Genomic DNA, 21,830 nt, shown 5'->3' on the forward strand with positions numbered 1-21,830 from the left:
TTTACTGTATTTAATTGCTACTTTTTGATGCAAAGTGTTTTTACTCTTTATTTTTTCTTTCCTACTATCTCTGATGGTGAAGGATATTCAGAAATCCTTTTTGCAACCTCCCCAGTCATGCACACTGTCCGTCCAACATTCTATAAGGGTATTGTCTTCCTTTTTTATCATTATCAATGCAATAGAGCCAAAATCCTATAAGGGCTTGCACTTGGGGCATTTGCAGTCCATTCAGTGCCACGTGCCATAAAGGGAGGAGCGTACCACCTTCATACTTCCCTTCTGTCCTACCACTTCCCATTACCCTGACAGTGTTCTCATTTTCCAGCTGTCTGCATTTTACTTCCAGATTAATAGAAATAATGTTCTTCAGAATTTTGGCAGTTAGGTACTTTTTAAGTATTAGGCAGTTTTTGTGGTACAGAGCATGCTCAGTAGAGTACGTAGACTTTAGTTTTTGATTTCATAGTGTAGTAACTGCCTGGGATTCAATTTCAAAATACAGTACTTTAGTCACTAATTTCCAGTAATGGAACCAATGACAAATGTGCTATACTTTCCCTCTATACGGTCTAAATTAACATAGTAACTTCTTTTAATATTTTTTTAAAATGTATGAAGTCACAACTGCATATTCTGCTTTTTTTTTCTATTGTGTATTTAGTTCAACCACTTTATCCAAGGATCAGAAATGTTACAACAGCTGCTGCTGAGACCTATGCCAATATCAGTTGGGAGTATGAGGGACCAGATCATGCGAACTTTTATGTTGAATATGGTGTAGCAGGCAGTAAGAAGTCATTTCTTTAAATTCTGCTAAAGTTTTGAGATGTATTTTTGAAGATTTTTGTAGTAAATGGGGTCTTAAATTGGCCCAGTGTTAATGATAGCTCTTAAATGTCTAGAATTATTTTTTAATTTTATCAGGAAGATCAAATAATTTTCATTTTAATAAACGCCAATGTTTAGCAGGTATTTGATGCTTAGATAGAATATGAACCTTTGTTCCTTTGTATTATTTTATAAATTATTTTGAACATGAGCTTCTAAAAATGTAGTTTGCATGAAGTTGTTTATCATTAAATGATTACATGTGCAAAAATATGATTACTTGCATTAAAATGGGATATAAGAATTTTCCTAAATTATGCCTGATTCAGGAAAGAAAAAATATTAAATAAGATATTCTTTGTTAAATTAAACCATAAAATAAGATATAAATCAATTTGTGTTCTTTTATTGCCTAAAACCAGATTTAAAACTTGGATAATACTGGTAATTAATACAAAGTTAGCTAATAAAAGCAAGATACTTCTTTTCAAATACCCCATCCTGCTCAAGTTATCACTAAAGGTGACTAATCTGCTAATTGGAATAGAAATGCATTTTTCTGGATATTGGTCAAAGAAATAGCTGATACTGTCCTAGAAAAAAGATGTGAGAGAGATTCAGATTTTGAAGTAGAACTTCTTAACCAACGTAAATATTGACTGAAACTGCAAAAGTGTCATTTAATTAAATGACTAAAATCTACTTTAATGTATCTTATAATTACAAGTTCAAGAAGCATTTAAAAATAAATTAAATTTGTATTTGTTCAGTACAATGGAACAAATGTTTAAAATAATTTCATAATTACTATACAACGTCGTCTTCAATATATTGCATGCAATTTATTAGTCATAATTTTATATAACTTTATTATTTTTGAGAGAACAGCTATTTTTCTCAGATGATCCAAACTTTAGTCAAGTAACTGTCAGTATTCTGTCTAGAAATTTTCAGTAATACAGAGAAAATTAAAATTCCAACATGTTGTTTTCCTAAAATTTTTATAGGCAAAGAAGATTGGAAAAAAGAAATTGTAAATGGTTCTCGAAGCTTCTTTGTCTTAAAGGGTTTAACACCAGGAACAGCATATAAAGTCCGGGTTGGTGCTGAGGGCCTGTCTGGTTTTAGGAGTTCAGAGGATGTGTTTGAGACAGGTCCAGGTGAGGCACACTGTACCAATTCTGTATCGTAGTCAGAATCGTGGTAGACCAAGTGCTGAAATGCTGACCTGCTTCTAGCCAAGAGATGTTGCAGCTAGAATCTTTGCATGTTCCTTTTTATAGAGCAATGTTAAATTATTTTATAGACTCCTAAATAATGCCAGTACATTTATGTGTAGGTTATAAATGTTTCCATCCTTTCAATTCACTCTGCTTTACTGATGTTTGTACTAGGGGCAAGATATGCCCTGCTCACACTCCATCTGTGTGCTGTGCACTAAAGATGACCAATTTCTTATGTTTCCAATTAATATAATTAGATGGCTGTACTTAAACAAAGTCTCTTTTTATAAGAGCTAAAATATTTGTGTAATCAGAAAGTGCAGATTCAATTTGATGTCTCATGTAATCTATTTATACCAGTGTTAAGACATTCCTACTTGTAAATCTTTCTTTTCCTGCCATATACTGGTTTTATATGGGTTTTGATGTCATGCATATATCCTGGGAATCAGTAAGGCTGTTTAAGTTCCTTACGTTCATATCACAGTCCTATTTCTTCATACGCAAATCAGCAAAGCCTGCCAGTTTCACTCAGAGAAAAGGTTCTATTGGAAGTTTGTTTGATGTTATGCTGAATATGTTGTTGTCATCATATGCCATGTCATCAGCATGTTCTCGATCAGCTATTATGATTTTTGTCTTTGTTAGCCACTTCTGCTAATTCCAACCATTTTGGTCAGTGCATAGTTATGTAGCAGTGGCCCCACCAACTCCAGAATGTTGTAAGAAAGTAATTTAAATATGACAATACACTTGAACATTATGTAATAATTATCAGGCAACAAAGTAGATAATCAGTATGCCAATTTGAAAGTGAGCACTTTCTAAAATCATCCTTTTTTTTGCTTTGTTTTGTTCCATTTCTGTTCACAGTTTATCATGTTGCAGGAAGGTTTGAGAACTTGGTGCTGAATAACAGTGCCAGGCAAATATGTATGGTCTAAACACAGAGCCAGAAACAGCTAGTAGTACAAAAGCCTACCTGTAAAATTTTACGTAAATACACATCCAAAGACTAAAGGAGCAGTAAACAAAGATCAAGACTGTAATATAATTCAAAACAAGCTGAATGGAAATGTTCACAAAAGCATCTTTCTGCATAAAAAATACTGAGCCAGTAGATAAGGATTCCTGTACTTACCCTGTCATGTTGACTCATGCCCTTGAGTCTTAAGGTTGAGAAGGGACTTTAGAGACACTCCTTTCTGCCTCTTGGTAATGGAAAGTGTCAATGTTCAGCATGAAATTGTAAACAGCCTATTTCTTACAGAAAAATCTCATGTCACACTGTCTTCAGCCGAGGTCAAAGCTTTTAAACACTGCAGAAAGATGGAGTGGACAAAGAGGCAAACACTGGAATATGTCCTTAATTAGGAATGAAACTTTGATGTTTCATATATGAGGCTTTTCCCGCAATTTTTTCTTTGACAAGTATTCCTATGGAGCATCTTCACAGTCTGTGGGTTTATCTTTTAGGGCATTCCCAGTACAGTGTTCTGCATTGACTCCTGCATTAGTGGTTCACCAAGATGCAAGGTTTTTCTACCTGAAGCAAGTAATTTGGTTAGCATAGGCAGGAAATATGCCATTTTAAAAGATGCACAGAGATCTAGAAACCCTTTCCTACTGGAAATGCAGTAAGTTAATACAGGAAGCTGCATAAAGCAAGTTTTCACCTTTACTCTTTCCCATCTATCTTGCATATTTTTATGCATGAGTTGTTTGGCTCAATGCTATTTCTTACTACATTTGAATGTGAATTGTGCTTTTGCATTTTGTCACAGTATGTATTACACAACATTTAATGCCTTATTATGAATGCAGATGTGCAAACCTCAAAATACTTTTAACCTTAATGTGAAAACAAAGTTTTCTTTTATTTTGATTTGTAGTTCAGAAGAAGATTCCCTTTGTAATTTTTTTAATTGCCACTTTTTAATGTTTTTATATATATTTATGTATGTTTACATGTGGCATAAAAAGTATAAATATCTAGGTATATAAATGATATATTTGTATAACATGGAGACACTTTTATGCAAAAATAGTTTAAATTATTGTGCATATAAGAGTCAGTTTCTAAAAAACAGAAAACATAAAAAAGGGCTGAGAAATCTGATTGTATCTCCATAATAACCAGGCACTTTAATGCATTGAATTATTTAAATGAAAATCAAGTCATAGCTTTGCCCAGTAAGACCAAAAAGAAGCATTTAAAGAAAGAGTTCATTTTAGCCTAGTACTTCTAAAGTGGAATACACATTGGTCTTCTGTATGGAGGTACTGTATCCAGACATCAGAAGTACTTTGTGTTTTCATAGAATCCCTCAGGAATGTGGGACCATTACCAGCTGTTTTTCCAAGTACCTGTCTCAGACTCCTTAACTAGAAAACAGCACTGAGACATGGGCTGTCTATTGGGCAGCTCTTCATAGAGTTTCATACTCTTGGGTTTTGGCTCTGGAGAAGAACCTGAAGAATGAATAAGATAGGTTTGGATGGATGTTCATCTTCCTTTACTTCATAATTTCTTCTGTCTGGAGCATGCATCCCTAACTCCTCTCACCCTTCCCACTTTCTCCCAACAGCAAATCCTAAGTCCAGTTGCCTGTAGTGAGTTTCCAACAGTGGAGTAGAAAATACGCTTCATCAGAACAATCCTCCTACTGTGTTGGAGCCCAGGAGATCCAGATCCTAGACCACACAGATAATTCCTGTCCTTATTAGTGCCTGTAGTTTGCTTATTATTTACATTATCTTCCAGCTAGAGTCAGCATTTGGAGAGAAACAGTGCCAAGGAAAGGCTTCCCGACTGCATTGTGTTAAGCCCTCACTAAGGCTAAATCATGGCAATAATGATAAATTGTAGGATGAGGTATGGGTTTAAGGAAAGAAAGAAACCATGATGCTTAATAAGGTTTTAAAGAATGCTTCATTGTTGATTTTTAGTTGAAATTGAGTATTAGGGCCATTGAATAACCCATCTGTTTCCCCATTTCAGACTGATGGGAATGCATTAGCTAATGATTATTGGCTTTTTGTTCATTTTGAGAACGCAATTGTCATGTTTGTGTGAATTATAACTTGCAACTTCATTTCAGAAGTTTAATTAATGCAAAATGGTTGAGAACAGTTTTGAGGTTTGTAGAAAGCAATGTAGTATGTGCGTAGATTTTGCAAAGTAGTTGCTAAGCTTAAATGTTAGCAGACTTCTTATATACTGAAAAGTAAGTTCTGTGCACATGTACTTGGAAACATTTTGAAAAATGAAAATATTCACAAAATACAGAATCACTGTTTTTCTTAATGCTATTTCTTTTTCACAGTGAATGTTATTCTTTAATGAGCTGTATATTGGCTACTATTTATCTGAATTAGCATAGCATTTAAATGCAGCAAAACATAATTTTTCTTCTTTTATCTCTAGCAATGGCGAGCCGGCAGGTAGACATTGCTACTCAAGGATGGTTCATTGGTCTTATGTGTGCTGTTGCTCTTCTGATCTTGATTTTACTGATTGTTTGCTTCATAAGGAGGAATAAAGGTGGCAAGTATCCAGGTATGCTATATAACAAGGATAGTAAAATTCATTTGTTGGTAACCCATTAAGACAGATCCCAGGTTTACTGGAAAATTACATTTGCTGCTGGTTTACATTTACACTGTGTATATGGCAAATCAGTCTTATAATTTGGTGGACCTGACAGGAGCAATCTGCCTGTTGGTAGAAAACTTCAATCTATTTCAGCATAAGAGCAGGACCTTCTTCATTCCCGGAGGGTCATATAAACTATGTGGCCTCTCTAGAGAGGTTTGAGCTTTGTTTGAAACATCACCACTAGTGCACATTCCACTTTGTGAAGTCCAGTGCAGATGGGTTTAATTCACTAACATGAGTTACATTAGAATTTATTTGGTCAGAAAGTCCAAATCATAGCCACTGTTTTTTTAAAGTACGGGGAATGCATGTCATAAGACAAATCTCTTCATATGTTATGTTGTTTCCAATACCTTCAGTTCTTTCCCAGAATCTGTGTCATCTTCAGCTTCTGCATTTTTGCAGCTAAGTTTGAAGTCACCATCCCTCATGTAGGCTGGGCGTTTTTTCTATAATATTTTTTTTTCTAAGAAGAGGTGAATAGAATAAGGGGTTTTTTGGTATTAGGTCTAGGAATGTCCAAGTATGTTTTATAATTTTTTATTAAAAATTGGAACTACACAATGTTTACTTGGAGTGAACCACCATCTAGAAGAGGGTGGAACAGAGTTTTTGAGTAAAAGTGTAGAGGGCAGTTGGATGCTAAGGTTCTCATTACTTTGTGGATCTCTGATATTCTGTCCTTTTCTCTGCTTCTGCAGAATTATTAGTTTTAAAGTATACATTTTTTTATGCACAGATACCTATGCATATGCACACACATATATAAAGGTGGACCTGGACTGTTTATAAGATTTCCAGAATCAGTATGTACTGGTGTTTATAGCAGTGACTTCTTATTTCTGGTGTCATTGCAAATGTACTGTTCCACAGGTAGTGACAAATGGAAAGCACGAAGTTATGAAATCTATGAAAATCGAAGTTATGAACTCCTTTTCATTATAATTTTTGCATGTCATCATGAGCTTGCTGGTGGTTTGTAGAAAGTAATCAATCACTTCAGTATGAAATTATAGCAGCCTGATATATCTCAAGGTGTTATGTGTTATTGCAATTAGGGACTTAGTAAACACTGTCAGGAATGATTCATATCCTCTTAAATAATGGCATGTACCATGATGTACAAATTAAGTGTGGAAATTACCAGAATAAAAGACAAGATATTGTGTATTGGATTGTATAACTGTATCTGCTAGACAAGGGAAAGATTTGAATAGATGCCAGAAAAACAGAAATGAAAAGGCAAAGGGAAGAACCACAAATATAATTCTTAAAGTCAGTATATTATTTTATCCTGTCAACAATCTTAATTTACAGGACTGTATGTAATCTGTAAATGTCTGACCCCTCAGGTGCTAGTGGGTTTCTGTGTCAATGTGCTACATTTATTTTTTTAAAGGGACAAGTTATATGCCTGGATTTATTCCCACCAGTGAAAAAGGATTAAGCCTAAAACCAGAATGTGCAAGAGATACAATTGTGTTAAATTCAGGTTCCAGTGTATGTGCCTTTGTGTTGGGTTTGACCATGTTGTAGAAAAGAAGAAATTAACAAACCATGCCTAGTATTTTGAGAATTATTAATACTGAAAAAAAAAAATCAAAATTCTCTGGATTCTTACTACATGAAATTAAAGCAGAAAATGTACAAACTGACAGTGAACAAAAGTGAATCTGATTCAGTTTTATCAATCAGTATGAAAAGAATATCAAGAAGAAATAGAGAGCATGGTTAAGTAGAACTAAATTATTCAAATTTGTTTAAAAAATAGCTGTATTAATAATATAAGTAAATAAGTTATTTTAGTAGGATTTTAAACAAATTTTGAACTAATTTCTTTAGTGCTAGAAATGAAAGAAAGAAAAAGTTCTGCTAATACAAAATGACATAGTCATTTCTACTTGAACAAAAATAAAATTCTATAACTAATTAACAGATCTTTTTCTTAAAAAAAAAAAAATTGATAGCCTAAGGCCCCATTTAAAAAAATTGGTTTTATTCAAACCATGTTCCTGCCAAATTGATCAGTTTGAGAAATTAAGGTCTGAGACTTTCTCATCTTGCAGTTTCATGATAAAAATTACTATTACTATTTCAAATATTTTAGTGAAGGAAAAGGAGGATGCACACGCTGATCCAGAAATACAACCTATGAAGGAAGACGATGGAACGTTTGGTGAATACAGGTGAGCAGCTTATGTGGTTTGTCATGTTCACTGTTCCTGTCACACATCTACTGTATATAGTATCACACTTATTAATTCAAGACTAACTTTTTTTTCCGTGTCAAAGATTCTGTATCCAGTGTTATATAGAACTAAAAATAGCATTTCAACCACACCATTAGAAAAAAAAGTATCCAAGCTAAGTGTAAGCCATTTGCTAATTCAAAGGGAAAAGCAGATTCAAACACAACTGTATGTGTTTGAAAGTCAAAGTGTGGAACCTTTATTTACAAAGCCATCTTTCAGATAGTTCAAATTCCAGATACAGTGTCCTTTCAGTTAGGGAACTATGTTGAGCATTATGATTTTTGAAAATAAAATTTCTAACTGAAGCCTGATAAAGACAAACTGGTGTTAAGTTGACTGGAAAACAAATGTATTTAAAATGGCTGCCAGTACTAACATCTAATCCAATAACAAAGAAGTGATGTTATACACAGAGGTGAAGGAGTGTCCTACAAGAAAGCAAATCTCCCTTTCATGTATTTCAGTACAAGATATATAGCAAGCAGCTTCAAAGCATGCAACACAGCTCTTATTCCTGACTCTCTTCCTTTATAGTAAATGCAGTCTAGCCAAATGTGGCATTACCAAAAGCATACCTTGGCAAATCTCTCCATATAACAACTATGAATATAGCTTACTAAATAAGCAGTTTGTTTTTTGATTAGTACAAGAAATAATGTTATTATTTTCTAAATAGGTCAATATGATTATATTTTACATGGGTGTTATAATAGACTTTATAGTGCGTTCCTGTGTCAAAAGCAGTGTAGAAGTCCTTTATTATTTCGAACATTTGACATTTACAAATGTACATATAAAAAGCAGTTTTTTTCAAGAAGGATCTACTTTGTTGCCATAGCTTCTTCATAGAAGGGAAATGTACATCTTGATCTGACAGGACAAGATGTACAGTTCTGAATGCTAAAGAGTAGTTTCTGTTTATTCTTAATAATTCTTAATAATTCTCTTAACTCCGTTCCTAGGTTAATGAGTTCGGAATATTATTTTATTACAGCTGTGTGTATGAATTACCTAAATTTGACTGATAAAAGGGGAGGTGTGAAGCAATCTTTGGGAGCAGAGTTAAAAAAGTACTGTATAAGTTTTCCTGGAAAGTCTAGTTTGCATACTGCTTTATGCATACTTGCCCCACTCGTTCTTGATACAGTTCTTGCTGGAACTTTCAGCAGCAGAAACTGACCTTTGTACAGAATTGTACAAATGATATGACCTCAATACATGTTTTCTCAGGCCTGGAATAAGTATTCAAGTCTGCTTTCATGTGTGACCTGTAGCAAGATTTGAATTTATGTCTCCATATTTAAGTGGCTTGAGTTAATCTAAAGACGATCTAGAGCTTTATTAAATTATTTTATAATGCATTTATTCACTTATGTCTGGTGAATATGGGCAGATGCATTGCAAGCTTTCAGACTTGTTCACATGAAAGAGTTAATTCTATGTACCCTGCAAAAACTCCTTTCTAAAATGTATTTCTGTGTAATTAGTCTATATTGGGCTTTCCTCTTTTTTTCTTAGAGACAGGGCAGCAGCAGCAACCAGTCAGATTACAGAAGATATCTTGCCATCCTCTCTGCAGCCCAGCATCACTGCAGTCACTCAGTTCCCAGTTTGTCTGCCTCACATGATGCGGTGCTTCTTTGAGGAAAAAGGGTATAGGGTTTCCCTTGAAAAAAAATGTAACTTTTGAAAGATCTAGGAATTCGAGTATTTTGAACTTTTTTCATCACTTCAGGTCCATGTCTGCTTGGACAGGAAAGAAACTGGACCAGGAAAAGAAAAGAAAAGGTAGCTGTGCCAATTCTCCTGAAGCAGACCCTGTCTTTACCAAAGCAAAGTCTGTGAGATCTGACAGATCCAACTTCTTCAGAAGGTCAGGGGATCAATACTCCAGCACCAGATCAGAGACCTCCTACACCAGGAGGAGGGCTAGGCAGTCTTCAGAGCTTACAAGGGTTAGTTCTGTCTCTGCTTCCCTCTGCCAAGAGGAAAAGAGGTCAGACGAATGGAAGTACAGGCATGGCTCTAGACATCATGCTTCTGAGCAACAGATAATGGGGTCGGAGGAGGGCTCAGATTCTCAGGCAGGACAGCCATCCCCTTTCCAGCAACCCCTCAGCTGCAACTCAATTGGTGGCTCACTGGCAAGGCAGCATTCTTCTCTCCAGCACTGGTGCAGCCAGACCCCAGACTGCAGCTCAGATTCAGAAGACACTCAGAGCTCCTGCCACAGGAAGGTAAGACCTTCTACTACTACTCACTTCTCTGAATCTGAAAAGAATTCACTAATGAAATCTGTAATCTTGCCTGAGCTGGCTACTGTCTTAAAGGATGCTTTGACAGCAGCCAGACAAAGCATAACGTCTGTGGCACAGGCTAGATCCCATTCAGTAAAACATCCCAGGGTACCAATTGCAGAAGTTCCACTGGTTCCTTTAGAAGCATCTGAGAGAAGTTCCCAGACTTCTGAGTCTGATCATGTGGACAGTTTAAAAGATCAAACAGTTTCTGTGAAGAGGAAACCTGAGGCTGAGAAGGCCTTGGAGGTTGAATCAGCCCCTGAAGATGGGGAGGTGGCATCTGAGTCCCCTACAGAAGATCCAGAAGGACCAGATCCTCTGCGTAGATTTGACATGGAGAATCAGAATTACCTGTTTGAACACATAAAGAGGGTGTTAATGCTAAAATCTTCCAAATCTGAATGCACTTCAGAAGAACTGCTTATCCCCTCTGAAGAAGGCAAGGTAGATAATGCACTTCCTATCCATTCAGCTGTAGAAGATCTTGTCTGCAGGATTTGGGGTAATCCTGAAGCCAAGCATGAAGCCCCAGCAGTCCTACATAAGCTCTATCCTTTTCCAGTGGATAAAGCTGCTTTGTGGGGGACGTTGCCTGAGGTAGACAGAGCATTGGTTACTGGTGATTCTGTACTGTCAGTGCCTGATAATACGGATGCTCTCCCTAAAGATCCTACTGACAGAAAGATTGAGGAAGCAATTAAAAGATCTTTCAAGCTAGTTGCAGCCCAGCTTGGAGTATCTATCTACTGCACTTACGCTTCTAAAGCTTTACTAATATGGTTAGAGGAAGAACGAGTGAGATTCAAAAAGAAATGGGTCCCATCTGGTGCCATGCAGAGGAAACGCAGGCTGTGTAAAATTGCAGCTAATTTCATCCATGATGCAGCTGAGGATTCTCTTAGACTCACTGTTAAGAACGTGGCGTGCCTCACTGTCGCCTGGAGAGCTCTCTGGCTGCGCCCTTGGAGCTCATCGCTAGATCTAAAATGTAAACTGCTGTCTTTACCGTACACAGGGGGCAAGCTGTTCGGTGAATCCTTAGTTCAGATCATGAAGGATTTCTCAGAACACAAACACTCCTCACATCAGATGAAAAAAAAGAGCTCTGTTGGAAGCTCTTCCTGTTCTCCTCACAAGTGTCTGAGCTCCTTGCGTTCTCCTCCAAAGTTCAAAGGAGGGAGGGGAAAGTATAAGGTCTCACAATCATTTCATGCCAAGTATGAAAAGACATCTCACTTTCAGAGAGATACCAGACCATCAAGAGGAACTTTTTAAGAACACAGACTTGCTTCCTAGTTTCTCAGGAGCTGAGAAGAGTGAAAGACATGGAAATGTTTCAATATTTCTGGACAAATAAACCCAGTGCTTAGAAAATTAGTTGTTTCAAGATTTAAATTATGAAGTTACTTAAATCTTAATGACTAATTAAGACAGTCTAGAGAAATCATAGCTCTCAATTTTAGGGGAGAGTTTTTTCACATTTCATTTCTGGGCTTCCCAGTGGTCTTGAGATGGCTTGGATTTGTTTGAAGTTTTGCACTCCTCAACTTCAACTAAGAGAATACTTTCTGTGGGAAAGCTGGCTGGTCTGTGGAACTAGACAAAATCAGATTTTTCTGCCATACTGATCTAGTGAAGGAAATAATGCTTAAAGAAATGCAAATGTTTCAGGAACCATGGAATGATTCAGTGACAGTTGTTCCTGTGACTGGATGGATTCCTTCAGTTTTACATGATAAGGGAAAACAGTGCCCTGTAGCAATCTGCACTGCATTCTCAGTGGTTTTCTGAGTTGTAGAAGACTGAGACAGTAAAGTGTGGACAGTCATTGTCTACACCAAGAACCTGCAAGAAACAGAATAACTACCACAGCTCTATGTTCAGGTCAGTGTATGTGTATAAATCAGCCTAAATTTTCCTCCTGGTCCCTAAATCATGAGGAATTAAGAAGTTACAACAGCTGCAAACCCGTGGGTTCATGGGTAGGAAGACTGGAAGCAAGCAAGTACAAGGGAAGAATGAAAGTCCAGCAGTCTGCAGAATGTTGGAAATGTAGGAAACAGGATGTAGGAAACAGGACAAGGCAACTACAGTAGTAGGATTGATAGTTTGGTAACACAGGATATTTGCACATTTTGGTGAATTATTTTGCCTCTTTTCTTCAATATTTTGACACACAGAGTATTTTTCCTAAAATTCTAGGCTATGAGAGACTTTGTGGCAGAGAGTTCTGGGATTGCTAAATAATATATTACTCTTCCTTCTTGTTCTTGGTTGATTAACAATGAGAATGTAGTCTGTAACTACAACAGTAGTTTTTTTCTCTTGTGGTTACTTAACTTGCAGCTTAGGTGTGTTTCCACAGGGACTTAGCCATGATTTGTGCCTCAGCACTGTAATTCTAAGCTTGGTTGCTTTCAGCACAAGAGATTATCTCAATGGACTTCCTGAAGAACTGAATAGTCCAGTTGGATTTGGCAGTGATCTTACTGTATTCTAATTTACACACATGTAATTTCTTTGACAATTCTTAATTCTTGAATACTTGTGTGATTAACAACAACTTTTTCAACACGTTGGTTTTTAAAGCCAGAGCTTAATCATCCAGTTTTTCCAGCTTCTGCCAGGATTGAAGATTGAGAGATGTTAAAGAGAAACTACTCAGAAGACTAATATAGGTGTGCTTAAGTCTTAGCGAAATAAGAAATAGTAAAATGGTTTAAGTCTGGATTGTTACAAGTTCATAAGTTTGCAGGGAAAATATTTGTCACCTGCACAGTCCTAATAACTTAGGAGTGTGAGCAGAAATCTGTTAGGTATAAGGACAGAGATTCTCCTGGAGTGTGCAGGGAAGCTACAGTGGAAGGTACTTCTGTGGCTTTACCCAATTGCTTTTACTTAAACATTTCTGGGCTACTGATGTGAGGTCACAGAAAAGAAATTTACTGTCAACAGTTTTCATCTTCTGCATCCACTTTCTGTGTCTCATAGCCCACAATGCTTTACCTACTTTGTTTCATGTTGCTTTTCACCTGACAGCTGTGCTATAAAGAAAAGTAGTATATTGCTAACCATATATTGAGTCTTTTTGCATGTCTATGAATGTGGCAAAATTTAGTTGGGAACTAGTTGCCTGCTGGACTGCAGAGGCATCGTAAAAGTGTCTTCCCCATTCTGACTGGTTGCTGCATGTACCCATATCTAAGGAAGAAAAATTGAAAAGTTGAAAGAAGAAAGGAGATTTCAAGGTACATATTTCTTTCAATAACTGATAAGCTTGTGAAATGGAATTAATTTTTTTAAACAAATAAATTTGTTATTTGCACTAATGTTACTGTAACCTTCCTACTTCTTATCTCTTAATAATTAGCTTCAAGTTTGATGTGTTTCATTAAACTAAGAAGAAAAGAGAAACATATATTCATATAATAGTAATCATTAATGAATAGTATTTTAATCATGCCTTTAGAATATGCTTTAATATTATATACTTTTCTTGCAAGAAAAGAAGTGTATGTGGTACATATAAGTACTTCTCAAAATGATTGGTACATATGAGTCTTCATTCAGAAATTTTCATCCTTAAAAAGATACTAGTATGGAATTTATTTATACAGCAAAAAATAGTAGAAGTTTGACTATACTTAACTTCCATGGCTCTAAATAAAGAATTCATACCCATTCTCACCTCATGTTTGGTTCCCTCCTAGTATTGTTTTCTGACTATTAATTATATGCACTGCATAAATGACACTTCAAAAACTTCTTCAATTTCCCACTGTAACTTTAGTCAACCCAATTTGCACTTTATTTTTTATATCAGAGTATTACACTAGGTAAGTATAAAAGCAAGCAAAACCACAAACAGAAACTGAAGGAAGCTAAGATTTATCCTGTTTGCATTTTGGAATAGTTTTTTCAACAGTTGTAAGCAAGTTTGGCAAACCTTGTGGGCACGGTATCAAAATTTATGGCTTTACCATGTTTTGGCAATATAATATATATTCTACAGCCTAAAGTGTTCTATAGCTCATCCTAATGCAATTCAGCAGCTTTTGCAGTTTGCTTCTTGGCAACAGATAACACATTCATTTCCCCAGAGCACCAGAGCCCCTTCTCTGTTTCGAACTCCCAAGGTAGCAAAAGTGCTATACAAAGCATTGATGTGTTCACTTTTTTCTCCTTCTCCTATTTGTTGGGTTTTTTTCCTCTTTCTTCTTCAATTTCTTTCTCTTCCACCCAAAACATTGTGTTCATCTGTGAGTCAAAATCCAGTTTGATACAGAAAAAATGGTACCATGGCATATGTGTCCTTTTTCTGAACCAGGAGTGTAAAGCACCTTGGATAATCCCACTTGTTTTTCCACTGCCAGAGTCCAGGCAGAACATCTCTCTAGACTTATATAGTGCAACAAGTGAAGGAATCCCTGGGTTCAGCTTTGATGTTTGCATCTGCTGTGACTGTACTCTCACACCAGTGCCCACCTCCATGCAGATACACTCCTGGGTAAATCAGCAGGTTTTTTTGGTTTTAATTATAGAGATAGTAGAATTCATACCCTGACTAAAATATAGAAAAAGCATATACACAATGCAACCAACTGTGTAAGTATTTCTTCATTGTTTGTCTTATACATAATCTTTGTTTGCAAAAATATAAATAAGAAAACCATAAGAGCAACACAAGGCAGACGTTCCCATACTCAGATTTTTCTAAATTGTAAAGGAAAATCAAGTTTTCACAGGATTAAACACAAAAATGTTGATATTTTTAATACAGTAATTGCGTATTATTTATTTATGTATATTCCAACCTAGTGAATTATACTGGTTAGGGTCATACTTTAGAATATTTGCACAGAGATTCATGACCAATTGAAATATAATAAAATTGCAATTTTAATTTATTTTCATTTCTGTGTATCATGTTGTAAGGAATTATGAAGTTATTCACCTAAAATTAAACAACAAACCATATGCCGATGTTCTCTCCTTAACAGTCTTACCCAGAAAGCAGGTCTTCACTGAGAGTAGGACTGGTTATAATTTTAAAGGGAGGACCTGGTCTTCATTTGACTAGTACAGCCTGTTTAAATGACTCTTAATTCCTCCTGATAGTGGCATTGGAGAAACTACATTGTGTATGAGTATTAAATACTCAATTCCATCTTCATCCTTTTAAATACAGAGTCCTTCCAAAATCAACTCTCTTCAGCAATGTCTCTGTAATCTGCTTGTGTTCACAGTGTTATAAACATTTTCACTTTGCTGCTGGATTCTTGAAATTCTGGAGTATAGTCTTTTAAATGTTACTGGCCTGTATATTTGCAGCACCAATGAGCACAGATCAATGACAAACATTTATCCTCGTGCCTTGTACACAACAATAACTAAAACATCAAGCCTGATACAGTCACATTCGGAGGTTTTGCTTTGGTGTCCTTTGAGCATGAAGATTTTCTTACATGTAAATAAGAGAGATATTCCTACCACTTTTTTCCTGGTGTGTATGCAGAATGATAAAATCTCTGGTATGCTTTTTCCGTAAGTATATGCATATTAGAGGTGTCCTTTTAGAATGTGACAACTTAGTGTCTTCGAAAACAAAAAAAAAAAGGTGATGAGATGAGGAGAAACAGCTTGATGGAAAATGGGTGTAGTGGTTTTCTAGCAATAGGTCCTCAACAGGGCTTTTGTTGGTTACCTATATGAACTGTGTGGCCTTGTACATCCTATGTTATATATATATATATATGTATGTATATTATATATCTGTATTTGGATATATATGGTTTCTCTGGGAGTTCAAAGGTTTAATTAGGAGAAAAAATGCATTATTTGAAGAATTAAGATACTTGGTTTTAGGAATTAGAGGGTTAAAATAATTTGCTGAGTAGATATTCAGCCTAGTGTTCTGGAAATTGTAAAATGTAATTTTGTTTCTTTGATATTTTATATGTGTTTCTTTATATTTCCCATGAGCTGCGAATCTAAATAAAAACCCCAAACCACTTCCTTTTTTTGTACCCTATATGCAAATAAAGTCACGTGTTCTGTTTAAGACAAGGTAAATAATTGCACCCAAAAGTGCAGCTGGCAATAGTGGGTTTCAATTCAAAATGCTTTGGAGCTGCTGCTGAAATCTTCATCTTGAAACTGAAGTGCAGTGTAAAGGGTTCTGAAAAGAGCCCAACTATATCTATTTCATGAAATACAAGCCTACCACAGCTGCAAATTTATTTGAGGATGCTGATGGTGCTGCAGCTTTTCCACTGACAAAGGAAAGACCACAGTACTTTGCTACAGAGATCTCTTCTACTGGCCTTTCCTTCCTTTCCTTTTTCTGTTGTCCTCCAAATCACCATCATTGTTGTCAGAACATTGTCATGGAGTAGGGGAGGGAGATGGATCTGATAAGAAATGAAAAAGAATAAGCATGTCCTCAACTCCTCAATTCTAGCTACTGTAAACTAAATTGTTGCTTTACCTGTAATACAGTAAATATTGTAACAATTTTAAGAGCAACTTATTATTGATAAAATACTGATCACTATCAGGATATGGACTTTGCTTTTCTTCTTAGGCTATTTTCATTTGTTTCTTCTGCACCCTTTTAATGGAATATGTAGGTCTCTTGAAAGGTAAGGTTGAAAATTGCAAGTCTGGCCTGCATTATGTAACAAATTATTTGAAATGCAGCACTTTTATTTTCTTTATACTAGTAAAGAAAATCAGTATATTTCATTTAACCAAATTCATTCTTCATTCATTTTCAAGGAGTCAAAGAAATTAAGAAGTTTAACAGACTAACTTCACAGCACATCATAAGCTTATTACTTTGGAGAACAAACAAATTATTTTTTTATAACTTTACAACCCACTTCTTAATGCTTGCAGTTGCATCTAAATGACTTCCAAGCCAAGGGCCCAGGTATTACCACTGAAAAGTGATGCACGATGGGGAAAAAAAAAAAATCACAACTCCTCCTTCCTCCGCTGACAACATTCACTGTTTAAGCCATTCTTACACCATGTTTTCATGTGAACTGCATCATATTGATTTGTCTCTACAATGTGATGTGGGTTTACTAAAGGATTATAGGGCTGCACACATGCTTTTCATAAACTCTGCATGCACGGCTGGTTTTGTCTTAATAAATAATACATCAGTTAATTCCATGTTTGTTTGTTTGTGTCTCCAGTGATGCAGAGGACCATAAACCTCTAAAAAAAGGAAGCCGGACACCTTCAGACAGAACTGTGAAAAAAGAAGACAGTGATGATAGTTTAGTTGACTATGGAGAAGGTGTAAATGGTCAGTTCAATGAGGATGGCTCCTTTATTGGACAATACAGTGGTAAAAAAGAGAAAGAACCTGCAGAAGGAAATGAAAGCTCTGAGGCTCCTTCTCCTGTAAATGCCATGAATTCATTTGTGTAACCACAGAACTCGATCCCCTTGTATCTTCAGTTTGTTTAAAGCACTTGTACATCCTCCTTCTCATACTATGAACACACAGGTAACGGAGCTCCTCACCACCAGATGTTAATGCTATGAGAATATGCAGGTCAATACCATTACACAGCATAATGACACAGTAAGTGGTATGTTAGTATGAATCAAAATAGAAAATTCAAATTTTTTTCAAAACTTGGGTATTTTTATTTTTTTTTAAAGGAACTGACACAAACAATAACATCAACTTGTAATTTTGTTTCCTGTTGAAAACACAGTATAATGCATGGAAAAAAAGACCCTACTCAATTCACAGATAATCTTGTGTACACTATAAAAACATGGTTTGACAATTTGTTATGCAGTCCTCAGCTGAATCCCTGGATATGAATTCCGTTCTCATTGTCAGAGTGTTATAGTAGTATTATATAGAACTTCAATGTCTTTGTGGACATTGTTGTGAAATTGGTGACTATGTCTAGCTATCATATGTCTTTTTGCAAGACAGTTAGGAACAGTATGTACAGTATATAATTGCTAAATGATTTAACTATGACACTTGCATTTGCTGATGCTTAATGAGACCCTATTATCTGCTCTTTGCTCCTATTACTTTATAGCCTTTTTAATCTATCAAGTATTACAGCAGTACAGTGTTCTATTTTTACATCAAAACACATTGAATTGATTTTAGGGCATAAAAGATACGCATTGCAATGCATTTTGGAATTTGTACAGTCACTAAAAGAAAAACTTTAAAAATGAGAGAAAGTATTCCAGAAAACACAGGGCAAAGTACATTCAGTGCCTTTATACAATATGCATTCCGTGATGCGCTGTACTACTAAATCAGTTGGTGCAGTAAACTGATTAGCAGACTATTATCATTGCCAAATAAAGGAAAAATGTGATGAAAAAGAAGTGTTATGAAACTGTTGTGCTAAAAATGAAAAATATTTCAAATTACATAATGAAGAGTATGATTTTTTTCCCTTAAAAAAAAGCTTTCTACATAGTTACAGCACAACATGTTTTCATGGCCTTAGAATACTTAAAACAAAAATGAAAACAAACAAACAAAAACCCCAAAACACAATCAGAGTTAAATTATTTACTAACACAGCAAGGTATAAGCTCTTGTAAAATAAATCATTAAAAACCCAAACAAGTTGAATCCATCAGTGAGAGCGCATTTCCCTCTGTGTCCCAGCCTGATCAGTGTGGCAGCTTTGTAATTATCTCCAGCCTGAAGCAGTGTGGGGGTTATTGCTCAGAACCACAGCATTCCATCTGACAAGTGCTAATACGGTTTATTGGTAAAGGATTACCCTTATCGGTTAAAAAATTATTTTCTCACATACTATATCAATCAAATGTTTACCTCCAAATATAAATTTTTATAACAACCTATGGTTGAAGGAATGCTCAGTTTCATTTGCCAATAAATTGGTTTTTCATAACTTGCATCAAGTTTAATTTTAAGTAAGCTTTTTATATGTAGATATTTTGTTGAATTTGTAAATACACTTAAAGCGTAGATGCTATATGCCTCTAGGTGTTCCAGACAAAAAAAACCAAGAAAGCTTATGTTGTACTGTGTAAGAAGTACTACAGCCAATGGTGTGCATGGTATTTTAAAGCATCTACTTTAATTTTTTTTTTTGCTGTGAAAACAAAATAGTGAACTGTTCTGCTCATTTACTGCAGATTCCAGCTGAACCATTCAGAGCTTTTGCCAGTGCACTACATTAGCCCATAGAACACCTTGCAGCTTTCATGTATATATTGTAGGTAAAGCACAACTGAAGTAATCCCAAATGTAAGCCAGCTGTAATAAGCTTCTTTTGCACCTTTGAGCTTTCCATTGATCAGTTTTTTTTAATAGGAACCGAAATGAATTATATGAACATTGATTACAAAGCACAAAGAGAACATTTCTTAACAGGATTTGCCAGTGGTTTTGGTAAAAAATAAATACCATTTTACTCTTATTTAATTGTAGATGCTGAATTATCTGTGCATGTGGGGGTAAACATACAGGCTCACTTCTGTAATAGTGCAACAGATTTTGTATTAAAAATAAATGTGGTTTTAAAATTTCACTGTTTGTTCTGTTTACACTAGCAGTAAAAATCACATCGGATTCATCCTGTAATTAAGGATTCAAAGGGGAAAAACAGCATGAAACAACTCTGGCAGAAGTTGTTCCCATGATGTTACAGAACTTCCATTACTGCCACCAAATTATTTACAGGAAGTTGCATACCTTCACATGCTACCATTTGAAAAAATATAAATTTGTCTGACCGTTTCCCATTGAAATCTACTATTTGAATTTTACTTCCATGGATGTTTTTATTATTTATTTAGTCATATTACTGCAAAGAAAAACTGAAACAGTCATGTTCCATACCTGTAAGAGTGAATAAGAGAAAGTGAGAATGTTGATTTGAAATTAAGAGACCTCAGATAGGATCCCAGATAGGGATTTTGTGTCCTAAAGGAATTGTCTGACATACAAATATATGGATATCTGTTTTTAAATTATATATATGAAGTGAGGAATTTTTAGATATAATCTTTTGCAGTACACAAAATCCATTGCAATGCTCTTTTCATATCTTGTCTATTCTGTATATGAATGGAAACAGACTGGGCAGGAGGGCAGCTGTTCTGCATAGAAGACTGCAGGAGAGCCATGGATTCCAAGAGATGCAGGTGCTTCAGGAGAAGCATCCAGAAGTTGGTGTGTGGGCATGGTGCTTGAAAGAAGGATCTTATCACTGAATCAGAAGCCATTCTGTCAGCCTTTCCATGTGTAATTGGAAACTCCTGGATATTTCAGCTCCTGTCATCTGCACAGACTCAGTTCTGGCACTTCCATCTTCAAATATCTTCACACTATCTTCAGGTATTGGCTGCCTTGGGTTTTGCACAGGTAGATGTTGATTTTTGCAGCAATGTAAACTGTCTGGGAGATATGAAATACAGCTGTTTCTGTTTCAATTAAAGAATATTTCCTGAAAAGAGGTGTCTGAGTTCCCTAGGTTTAGTTGGGAAGAAAGATTTCATACAGTAACAATTTTTGGAGACACACATACGTTGTTTGTGCATGTTCCCCAAAGTGTACTAATACGTATAGTTGCTGCATTTTCATTTTACTGATATATCTTTGCTTTTGGCTTTATTCTCACTGAAGTGATTGTATAAATCCTGAGGGAATTAAAGAGGATACCCCAATGGTAACTTTTCTTGTAATCTATTCTCACATGGTTCCTAGGAAAATAGTTTACTCATGGTTCCATGCAGAGGGAAAGTGGCCAAAGTTTTGGGAACCAAATTCTCTTTTCATGCTGTCTGGTCCATTTTAAAACAGAAGCCCTAGGAATTATATATGAAAAAATACAATCTACAATGTGGAAGTGTCTTCTTTTCTGAAAAAAAGAACTGGGGAGAAAATCAGAAAGAGGATGAGATTCCAATAATTTCTGAAAAGCAATTGTCCTTTGCCATGTTTCTGTCCCGCTCTTTCTCTCTGTTTTCCCCCTTCATCTTCCTTAGGAAAGAACATTTCAGAGAGCTGGCAGAAGCAGCAACTGGTTTTGTGGGAAGATGGAAATAACTGAATGTGCTGCTTGTAGGAATCTACCCCCAAATGATACCCCTAGGGTGAAAATAAACCCAACTGGCCATCATGTTTTAATCTCTGAAGGGATCTCTGGCTGCTCTTTGTACATGAGAAGTGGAAACTTTAGACCAAACTGTCAAGATAAATACATGTCAGCAGGACTGTGACAGTAGATGTGATCCATTGTGACTGTAAGCAAGAAGGAAAATGGTGATCCCTATGTTCTCATGAATTTTGGCAGCAAAAATACACACGATGTTCCTTACTGTGCTCACATGTAAATGAGCTGGTAAAGAAATTTTGGTCATGTTCAATACCTGAAGGATGGATTCTTCATTTGGGATTGAAGATGTTTGCCCTAGTGTGAATTTGGCAGCACTGGCTTTGTCCCTCTGGGAAAACTGCACAGGATAAATTTGAAGCCAGCTGGCAAGTAATGGGTTTGCATATGTTTAAATTGGAGAGAGGCAGGGCAGCAGACAG

General features: G+C 35.8%; 1 protein-coding gene across 4 annotated transcripts in view; it reads left to right on the plus strand.

Moving 5' to 3' along the window:
• Positions 1-20,941, plus strand: part of NRCAM (neuronal cell adhesion molecule) — a 148,987-nt gene extending 128,046 nt beyond the window's left edge. For 2 of the 4 annotated variants that reach the window (XM_068997531.1, XM_068997540.1), the window contains exons 24-29: positions 83-148; positions 665-790; positions 1,839-1,991; positions 5,482-5,613; positions 7,820-7,898; positions 9,700-11,539. In XM_068997531.1, the coding sequence (XP_068853632.1) occupies positions 83-148; positions 665-790; positions 1,839-1,991; positions 5,482-5,613; positions 7,820-7,898; positions 9,700-11,539 (2,396 nt within the window). Of the gene's footprint in view, positions 1-82; positions 149-664; positions 791-1,838; positions 1,992-5,481; positions 5,614-7,819; positions 7,899-9,699; positions 11,540-17,466 lie in introns of those variants that run through there. The other 2 variants (XM_068997548.1, XM_068997557.1) reach the window with 1 other exon arrangement.
• Positions 20,942-21,830: the final 889 nt, after the last annotated feature.

The sequence above is a fragment of the Aphelocoma coerulescens genome, chromosome 1A (genome assembly GCF_041296385.1).
Source record: "Aphelocoma coerulescens isolate FSJ_1873_10779 chromosome 1A, UR_Acoe_1.0, whole genome shotgun sequence".
Lineage (NCBI taxonomy): Eukaryota > Metazoa > Chordata > Aves > Passeriformes > Corvidae > Aphelocoma > Aphelocoma coerulescens.